We start from the raw sequence: 10,675 nt of genomic DNA, 5'->3' as shown, positions 1-10,675 counted from the left end.
TATGTATACTTGTGTAACATAGGCTAATACAGAGGCAAGAACATTCAGAACACTTTGATTTATTTTTATTGACATGTAAATACAGTTTCATAAATAAAACACTGCTTTATGACAAACAATCATTTTTGACAATGACACTTGAACACTTGAAATTTACTATACCTTAAACAAAAAATGTAACTTTATATCAATATAGCTGGACATACAAAAAACAGCAATAATGAGATTTGACGTCGCTTTCAGTTTTCACACGAGACAACACAATATATAGGATCACAGAAAAAATAAAAATATCTAAGCACACATTGCACAGATAGTTAACTTGAATACAGGTGTTTCTACTGTCAAATGTTCATATCTTCAGAACATTCAGAATTTGAAAAAAAAAAAAACACAACTAAGGAGCATTTTAACTTACAGGCAAGATGACATAACAGAACAGTGCCATAATGGCAGCACTAATAAGACTGGAAATTGGCACAGTTACAAACCAGGCAATGAAAATATTTCGAAACAGACGCCAGTCAACAGCTTTCCTGGAGCGAAGCCAGCCCACGGCGACCACAGATCCCACCTGATAATTTAAAAACATGAAAATTATCACCAAATTATCACATGAATCTATTCACTAAAAATATATTATTTAGGATAAACAAAATCCTCGTGTCAGAATCACCTTGCAATGAGTGGTGCTGACAGGGAGTCCGATGTTGGAAGCAACAACTACAGTTACAGCAGAGGCCAGCTCAATGCTAAATCCACTATGGAAAGGATGAAAAATTAAATGAACGCATGAACAAACGAATGCATAGAACATACATTTGTATTACACTGATTGTACAGAGCCTTTACTAATTCACACTTGGTACTTTGAACATTGTGGACCCTCTTAGTGATACAAGCTGCTTTGTAATAGATATAAAATAATCAATATGGCTTCAACAAATAAAATTTATGGGCTTTTTAGCAGATTTTAAAAATAATTTGCTATGATTATGACTGTATGTATAAGAAACATAACTGCTTCTTACCTGGATGGAGTAATTGGAGTAAGATCTTTGCCCAAAGTTTGTATGACCCTCCGGCCCCAAACCCATAACCCAGCACAGATGCCTATTCCTCCATAGAGAAGCATCCATATTGGTATTGGGGAATGAGATGCAACAGAGGCACTTTGGTACACTAGCCAGAGAGCTATTAGTGGACCTATTGCATTGCTGTTAACAAGGAAGTGACAGATAAAAAAAAAAATTAAACAACACAGCAGGATAAGCAATAAAGTAACCCATATTTTTATTTAATCCTATGATTTAATATAAAGTTCTAAATTATTATTTTACATTTCTTTAATGAAAACAATATCCTTGACTTATAATACATTTGAACAAGGCATGCCAAAACTGACTCTGTACCTGACATCATTCCCTCCATGAGCAAAGGATCCAAAACAGGCTGTGAGAATTTGGAGAAACTGGAAGAGCATGGATACCTCCGGTTTGTCAATCTCCAGCTCATCAATATCTTCCTCCTGAAAGGGGTCTTCTGCACTCACATTATCACCCAGATCTATAGCCTGTGTGTCACTGACACTACCAGCATCTCCATCAGATACAGCTGTACAGTAACTGTTGTGGCTATCTATGCGTGAACGTCGTTTCTCACCGTCCTCTACAGAGTGACCTCCCTCTTCCTCTTTGGGAGACCCATGGATTCCATAGATGGCCATAGTGTAGGAAGTGTAGCTGTTGTTTCGTCTAATGGGCTTGTCAGCAGTCTCCCCCATGCAGTCACCTACCTTGGCTAGATGCAACTTGTGCAACAAGTCCTTGTAGATGCCACTGTCTTTGTGCACTGTATGGAACTGGCCACCATGCAGTTGTGACATTGCCATCCCTGTATTACCATTTAGCCCTACAATGTCCATACAAATTAAACTGAATTTTAAGGCATTCAGTATCAATAAGCAATCAAATGTACTCTGATGTATTTTCTGTATATTTATCTTTAATGTATTCCTTAAAATAACCAAAAAGCAGTAGTCTCCATAATTAAAGACCGATAAATCTATGAAGAAGCTGTTGCTAGTCTGATTTTAAGAACAATTACCTCTTAATAGTTCAGTGTTTAAGAAAATACAACATAGGTACTGACCAAGGTAATTTCAATATACTGACCATTGCAATCCAGGTCTTTGGTTTCAAAGTCTTTGTTATCAAGGTCAGCTTCTTCAGAGCCCCCAAAGTCAAAAGTCACTTTTGTGTTGTCTGCAGGAGGTGACTGGGGAATGGGGGAGTAGGACTGGGATGTCATGTGACTTTTTACTGATACATTTGTGGGAGTAACATGCTCAGCCAATGGAGCCTCACAGTGGTTTAATGTAATTACACCTAAATGGGATAGATTCACAATTTATTTTACTTAGCCACAGTGCCCACACACACATATCCATGAGAATTAAAAAGTACCTACTTTTCATCTTCTTTTTAAGATGAGGACACACAATAAACCACACCACTATGGCAGTGATTAGGGCACAACCCAGTGCAATAAGAATCATACCCCACAGTGGCATCCTGTTTAATCCCAGCACTGTTAAAAAAAACAAAGCACACATATTTTTGAAAACCAGAGGAGGCGATTATAAGCATTTAAGGACTGTAATAACAAAAAAGGGAAAATATCCGTAAATCATTTGGAACATTGCTTAAATTAGATAACATAACATAGGTATTCCTGCCTTGCATCAATTATAACTGGTAGCCTCTGGGTCCACCATGACCCTGATCAATGTGAAACCTTTACGTAAAATGAATGAATTATTTATTCACCCACCTGATTTTTTTACTTAAAACCTTTCATATGCCTATGTAGGTTTTAGTCTACAGAGATGAGAATGTTTTGTCAATTCATGCCACAGAAACAAAATAGTATTCATTTTTATGTTTGTGTCAATATTATTGGTCTCTAGTCATATGCATATTTTTTCCTTCATTGTCTGTAACCCTTATCCAGTTCAAGGTCATGGTGAGTCCAGAGCCTACCTGGAATCATTGGGCACAAGGCGTGAATACACCATGGAGGGGGCATATGCATATTTGTACTGTGCAATTTAAACATTAGAAACAGAGGATAGTTTAAATCTATCATCAGATCTGAGGCAGTTTAACGTGTTACAATTTAACCTGTTACACTGAGGGTTAATAAAAAAAAACAAAAGACTATTAAAGAGGATCCAAGGCTAAAGCCTAAGAGCCAGGACCTAATCCACAACACCGCCTAAGTAATCCTTATAAGGGAATTCCTTTTTCTCCCTCTGCTCCCTACATACATATCTAAGAAAGAAAAACACACACACACAAAATACATATTTACACAAGGGATCTTTTTAACAGATAGAGACTATGCTATGATGTTCTTTTTAAGAAATATCAATGAAATCTTGATGTTGAATTAGCTCAAGACATTTTGACAATTTATTATAAAAGTGGGATTCATGCTGCATTCCCGAGGGACAAAATCTAAACAAAATATGCCCACAACAAAGTCATATTCCATTGTTAGATATAATATATCTGAAAATGCCTCTCATATGTGGGAATATGTGAGTGTGTGCACTGATATGTACACATGTGCATGTGTGAGTGTGTGTTTGTATGTATAAAAGTATGCTCAAGACTTACTTGGGGTTCCTGTGAACATAATGGAGAAAAGATTAATTCCCATAGTAACAGCATAGAAGATTGGAAGGGCTCTTAAACCATTGACCAATGAATTATCCTAGAAAAAATGAAAAATATTTGACCTACAAATATACTTAGGAACAAGCTCAGGAACATAGTTAAGAGTAAACATATATATTTTACCTTATTTAGTATATACTTGCGGACAAAGTAAAATAGAATAGCAGACATGATGCCTGAGAGCAGAGGGGAGAGGAACCAAGAAGCAACTGGAGCAAGATAAGCAAATGGGTCAGTTTTAAAATGCATTATAGACATCATACTTGATTATGCATCTACTTGCAAAAATGTCACACAGAGTATACTGAGAGTGCAGTTATCTTAGGATCATGTGACTAGACATTTTTAGATCACCAAGCTGTGTATCCTTAAACAGTCTAAATCACCAGTGTTCTACATTTGACTGTTTCCAGTCTGTACAAACTGTCCTTTTCTTTAAACAGAATAAATTAAGAGATTTGGAAAATGTAGATATGAAATTATATATTAAAGTAATTTAGCCATATATCAGGAAATCAGGCCTTACCTATTCGAAGCAGTTCCAACCATCTGACCCCCTGGTGACCCCTAGCTACCATAGAAAAGCCAATAGTGGCTCCAACAATGCAGTGTGTACCAGATATAGGGAGTTTAAAGAAGGAAGCGGCCAACTGCCAAACAGCAGAACCTGTAACAGTAGAGAGGAAGACAAAAGAAAGATACAAATATATATATGAACAATATATATCATGAATCCACAATAATTTCAATTTACAGAATTTATCACAACATTTTAAAATAGGAGCAGGAATGGTTTGTTTATGCAGCATCAAGCCTGAGCACAGGATAATGCTGTGCAAGGTGACAGGCTGACAGGCTTACATTATGCGGTCATGCAAATTTTAGTATTATCACTAAAACAGAATATTTGTAGTAAGCATTTAAGTGCAATTTTTGAAGGGAAACTTGCTGGGCTGGGTTTTATATATATATATATATATATATATATATATATATATATATATATATATATATATATATATATATATATATATATAACAATAATTAATCCAAATTAATAATAATTTGGACCAGCCACGACCCTAAACTGGATAAGTAGTTATAGACAGTGAATGAATAAATGAATAAATCTAAACATCTACTTTTCAATTTCATATGCTGTACAAGGAATTTTTAAATGCAGACATTTTTAACATTGACTCCAGTATATTTCTAACTCCATGTACATGCAAATTATACATCTGTGCTATATGCATATGGTTGTTAAAAAAAAAAAAAAAAAAAACACCACACCACTGACATAATGTTGTTATTTGACTGTCTGAATGAGCTTAACTCTAAACTTGAAGTGAAGCAAATCTAAGTTGAATTAAGGTTCAAGAAGTATATGTATAGGGTGAAGCATGTTCTGGCATTTTCTACAAGTTTGTAACAGGAATAAATAATTCATTTAATTTATTGAATTAATTAATTATCCATTTCTTTGGTTTATTTGAGAGAAATGGGGCAAAGAGTGTGATTGAAGGAAAAAAAACTTTCTCACCAAACATGGCACTGATAGAGCCAGCCATCAGCAGTGGTTCAGATCCGTTGTACATGTTAATATCAATGATGCCTGACCGAATTGTTTCACTGACTTTGGCCCCCAGAAGCATAGCACCTATTGTCTCAAAGATGGTTGCCAAGATACAGGCCTGACGCAGAGTCACCACTCCAGAACCCACTGCTGTGCCAAATGAGTTAGCTACATCATTGGCTCCAACAGAGAAAGCCAGGATGAAACCAATGATAAATCCCAAAACCAACAGCCATAAATAAGGAGATAGCTTGGCTTCTGTGGTTAAGGTCTCTGTGGTAAAAGTCACTAGGGATACTAAAGTAGTGGATTCCATCACTGATATTTGGGTCAAATTATTTTAGATCAATTTACTAAGCTCTAAAGGTTAAATATTATGCCTTAAAATATCATATAGGACATAAACACAGAATATAATTTTTAGATAAGATCGCCAAACTAGGCCTACTAAAAAGTAATAAAAATTAAAGAAAATCTGTGATGCCCTATCCTCAATGTGTCAGCAGCACAAAGATGTGACACAAGTGGAATTACTAAATACTTATGCTTAATAAAGGTTTTGGTTCTGTTTCGCTATAGGAGGCTACACAAAAACAGAAAGCCATTGTAGAGCAGACCTTAATGATGGTGACTGGCACATTCTGAAAAAGAATCATTACAAAGAATCATTTAATACTTCATTACAAGTTAGCACAATAAAAAACTTGAAATTATTAAAAGACCCAAAGTGCAGAAGAAGTGACCAGGTTAAGTAGATGTGCTTGAGAAAGAAATAAAAGAAACCAGCTAAATATGCAGGACAGTGGCCATCCAAAAACAGAGCTGGTAAATTATAACATATTTGACTTAAAACCAGGAACAATTATCATGTGATCAATGCACAATGACCTTTCCAATAACCACCCCCCTCTTTTTTTTTTTTTTTTTTTACTTTAGCCTTGTTTAAGCATTTTGTTTTGGTTTACAGACCATAACACATCTATGGCATTTAGGCTCTGGAATGCATCAAATTTAATGCTTGTGAACATAAGCATGAATTACAGTTGGCTATTTTCCCCATTATTACATTTTACATGTGAAGAATGGCAATTCCTTATCAAAAGTAAATACATAATGTTTAATTAAACATGCAATTTGATTTTAAGCTGGAGCAAATATTTCAGATCCATATTAAGAAGTGTAATTCAAAACAGTGTGTAAAAAAGACTAATAGCAAATAAAAACAATGCTCTGCAGAAATAACTGCACATTTGTCACAGAGATGCAGTAAGTTTGCTACTAAACAGTGAGCTTATGGATAAAACTCAACAAATATTAATTTTCTAACTACTTACCAAAATGATTCTGACAGTGTCCTTTGGCCACGACCTAGAAAAACATCAGCAGGCTTTGTCAGTTTTAGCAAAGCTAAAGTATTCAAATTCTGCTTGTTATCTATTTCAAAAAGCCATTTCTCCTTCTGTCTACCCTAAGCAGCCGAAGCCGATTATATTTATTTCTTCAGGGGAGGAGGGCAGTTGGCAAATTACGACCCACCCCCTGAGCAAATCGACTTGCGTTGAGATTCACATAGGAAACTGCTTAATATTTAGCCCGACACAGCGGGTATACGTCCTGTGTGTGTGTGTGTGTGCGTGTGCTTGTGTGTGTGTGTGCGTGTGCGCGCGCGTTTGTTTCACGTGTTACACACTGCTTACATTTAAACCTGCTGGAGTTTGCAGGATTATGTAAAGGTTAATTACGCAACAGTGCTTTTTTTTGTAAAGGGACGTTTATGTGAAAATATTTAATGTATGTTTATGTAGTAATATTTTGAGGGGCGTGTGTTTTGTTAAATCAGATCTGGGCAACTCACATTGAACATGTACCCACCCAAACCCGGTGCACGCACAGACACACACACACAGAGTTATTCTACGGTTGACTATTCATTTCATATATATAAATTATCCATCCATTATCTGTAACCGCTTATCCAATTTTTTAGGGTCGCGGGGGTCCAGAGCCTACCTGGAATCATCGGGCGCAAGGCGGGAATACACCCTGGAGGGGACGCCAGTCCTTCACAGGGCAACACAGACACACACACATATTCACTCACACCTACGGACACTTTGGAGTCACCAAGCCACCTACCAACGTGTGTTTTTGGACCGTGGGAGGAAACCGGAGCACCCGAAGGAAACCCACGCAGACACGGGGAGAACATGGAAACTCCCCCAAATGGGACGTGAACCCAAGATCCCAGCGCTAAGAGGTCAACGTGCTCACCACCAAGCCACCGTGCAAATCTGTGGGGAAACATAAAGCACAGCTTTAGATAAGTCAGCTTTTAATTTTTTTGTTTGCCCAAGAATAAAAAAAAGGTCTGTTTTGGAAGGTAAACCACAGTTCCGATTTTAAGGTCATTTTAAGTGTTACTTTAAAAAGTAATGTGGTTGCCTCCTTATGAGATTAACATATTTGTTGTTATTTTTTTAATTGTACTTTACACCTCAATTTAGCCTGCTATATTTTCCTGCCAAATATGGTCCTATTCACACCTGCAAGTTAGACTGCCCTCCATAGATGCCATAATTCCTTCAAACTCATGATCTCTGGGGCACGACTATGCTTGTGCATATGTTACAAAATCTATGCTTTAAGGAATGCATGTTTCCCTGTAATTAAAAAAAACACAAAATCAATGATTCAATACAAATTTATCCAATGATAATAAAATAATCAAAGATACAAATAAATAAATAAATAGATTAAACACAGGATCAAGGTCCTCAGAGTCCCATTCCCCTCACCTAAACCCTAATTAGAAAGAAAAAATCAAACCAACACAGACAGTTTTCATTATATTTTTGTAGTCAGTGGAAAACAGATTCAGAAATGGAACAGGATGTAATTTTTGAGGTATGTCCTTGTTAGTCATCAAGTTTATACGAGAAGATGAACACAGAATTGCTGACATCCTGGTCTTTCTTTGTGTAGTCATTACTTATTAGTTACTTTGTCCTGAGCATGGAAAAAGCACATTCAGCATAAATTCAAAAGGTGTACATTTCAGAAGACTTTTGCCTTCTCTGTCTCAAGAAATGAGTGGGGGACACAAGTTTTTAATGTTCAGAATGTCATCATAGTTGCCCCCTTGTCAAAAAAGCTCCAATGTTCCATTAACTGGATGATAATACTCCTTGATTAGATAATACTTCTTGATAAGATTTCCTTGAAATGTAAAGTGCATTACAAATAAAATTTATTATTATTATTATTACTAGAATATTAAATATGAACACTTACCTGTTTATAATTTGTAGCTCATTATTTGTCATAGCTTATAGTACATTATTCATTCATTCTTTATCTGTAACTGCTTATCCAGTTCAGGGTCGTGGTGGGTCCAGAGCCTACCTGGAATCATTGGGTGCAAGGCAGGAATACAATGCAACACACACACACACACTCACACCTACGGACACATTTGAGTCGCCAATCCACCTACAAACGTGTGTTTTGGAGCGTGGGAAGAAACCAGAGCACCCAGAGGAAACCCGCACACCACACTCCTCACAGACAGTCACCCGGAGGAAACCAAACCCAAACACAGGGAGAACACACCATACTCCTCACAGACAATCACCCGGAGGAAACCCACGCAGACACAGGGAGAACACACCACACTCCTTACAGACAGTCACCTGGAGGAAAACCACGCAGACACAGAGAGAACACACCACACTCCTCACAGACAGTCACCCGGAGGAAACCCACGCAGACACAGGGAGAACACACCACACTCCTCACAGACAGTCACCTGGAGGAAACCCATGCAGACACAGAGAGAACACACCACACTCCTCACAGATAGTCACCTGGAGGAAACCCATGCAGACACAGAGAGAACACACGACACTCCTCACAGACAGTCACCCGGAGCGGGACTCAAACCCACAACCTCCAGGCCCCTGGAGCTGTGTGACTGTGACATTACCTGCTGCACCACTGTGCTGCCCATAGTACATTAATAAGATCAAAATATTATATAAATACTCTAGGATTTTGACTGAAAATTGCTGATTGAAAATTTGTGCTTTTATTATTATTATTATTATTAATATTAATAATAATAATAATAATAATAATAATAATAGGGGCAGCATGGTGGCGCAGCAGGTAGTGTCGCAGTCACACAGCTCCAGGGACCTGGAGGTTGTGGGTTCGATTCCCGCTCAGGGTGATTGTCTGTGAGGAGTTGGTGTGTTCTCTCCGTGTCCTCCGGGTGCTCCGGTTTCCTCCCACGGTCCAAAAACACACGTTGGTAACACTGCTTGGTGACTCCAAAGTGTCCGTAGGTGTGAGTGAATATGTGTGTGTGTCTGTGTTGCCCTGTGAAGGACTGGCACCCCCTCCAGGGTGTATCCCCTGCCTTGCGCCCAATGATTCCAGGTAGGCTCTGGACCCACCGCGACCCTGAACTGGATAAGCGGTTACAGATAATGAATTAATAATAATAATAATAATAATTATTATTATTATAGAATTCATTAAAAATTATTATAGATAACAAGTCAGCCTTGGTCATGATATTAGATAACTGTGGTTACCTGTAGTTGTTAAAGCAGTGGTTAATATATATATTTTATGTATCATACTAACAAAAAATAATTCCTATTGTTATTTAAAGTATTTTTACTGCAGTCAAAAATATGATATGATGTAGTTTATTGTTCCCTTACATTCCAATAAGTTTGGTTCCATCACATTAGTTTGTGGGTTTTGTGTAAACCTGACCTCAGCCAAAATCTTAGGTATCTCATTGCAAAAAGGCCTTTTAAGAAGTCAAAATTGTTTCTATGGGCATACCTAAATGGTTTTAAGAGTGTCATTTAGTAAATATTATTCAACTATGCATTTAGTAGAACAGAACTAGACATTCCACTTTCCCTGACAGCTACCCATCCACACAAATAAGGTCTTAGTCATAACTAATATCGGGGAAAGTAAGATCTGCTAACATTAACACTTCATTTTCTCTTTCTTTATTTAGAATAATGTATGAATGCCAAAAAATGAATTGCCTACAGTGGTGAGACTGTAATTCTGGTGACTGTAATTCTAACTCATATTTAGAGTCAACATGAAGCAAAACAGGAAAAGAACATTTAGACTAAATAGCTTGGCTTTGTTTTATCCCACCCACTTGTTGGCCCATGTAAAGGCTCGGTAATAACACAGAACACAGAGGAACTAAATTAAGATATTTTCTCTGATATGACACACATTTTATCAAACTCCTGCCTAAAGAAAATTCCATGCTGTCTGTATTTTTTTTTTTAAATTCAAAATAAAGATAATTTCATTAAAAACA

General features: G+C 37.0%; 1 protein-coding gene across 1 annotated transcript; it reads right to left on the bottom strand.

Moving 5' to 3' along the window:
- Nucleotides 1-409: 409 nt before the first annotated feature.
- Nucleotides 410-5,632, bottom strand: slc20a1a (solute carrier family 20 member 1a). The gene is made up of 10 exons (XM_066644780.1): nt 5,284-5,632; nt 4,267-4,407; nt 3,864-3,949; nt 3,681-3,777; nt 2,470-2,589; nt 2,175-2,387; nt 1,413-1,911; nt 1,032-1,217; nt 677-761; nt 410-574 (listed from the first exon to the last, which is right to left on the bottom strand). The coding sequence occupies exons 1-10, from the start codon at nt 5,630-5,632 to the stop codon at nt 410-412; spliced, it is 1,941 nt and encodes a 646-aa protein (XP_066500877.1).
- Nucleotides 5,633-10,675: the final 5,043 nt, after the last annotated feature.

This window comes from Hoplias malabaricus, chromosome 14 (genome assembly GCF_029633855.1).
Source record: "Hoplias malabaricus isolate fHopMal1 chromosome 14, fHopMal1.hap1, whole genome shotgun sequence".
Taxonomy (NCBI): Eukaryota; Metazoa; Chordata; class Actinopteri; order Characiformes; family Erythrinidae; genus Hoplias; species Hoplias malabaricus.
This window is presented reverse-complemented; position numbering and strand designations above follow the sequence as displayed.

Bases quoted from the DNA above. Each gene is read 5' to 3' on its own strand.
- slc20a1a (XM_066644780.1), bottom strand. From the start codon at position 5,632: ATGGAATCCACTACTTTAGTATCCCTAGTGACTTTTACCACAGAGACC. The intron at 2,388-2,469 runs GTAGGTACTTTT...TATCCCATTTAG, and splicing joins TCTTAAAAAGAAGATGAAAA to GTGTAATTACATTAAACCAC. The intron at 1,218-1,412 runs GTACAGAGTCAG...CCTTGTTAACAG, and splicing joins CATGGAGGGAATGATGTCAG to CAATGCAATAGGTCCACTAA.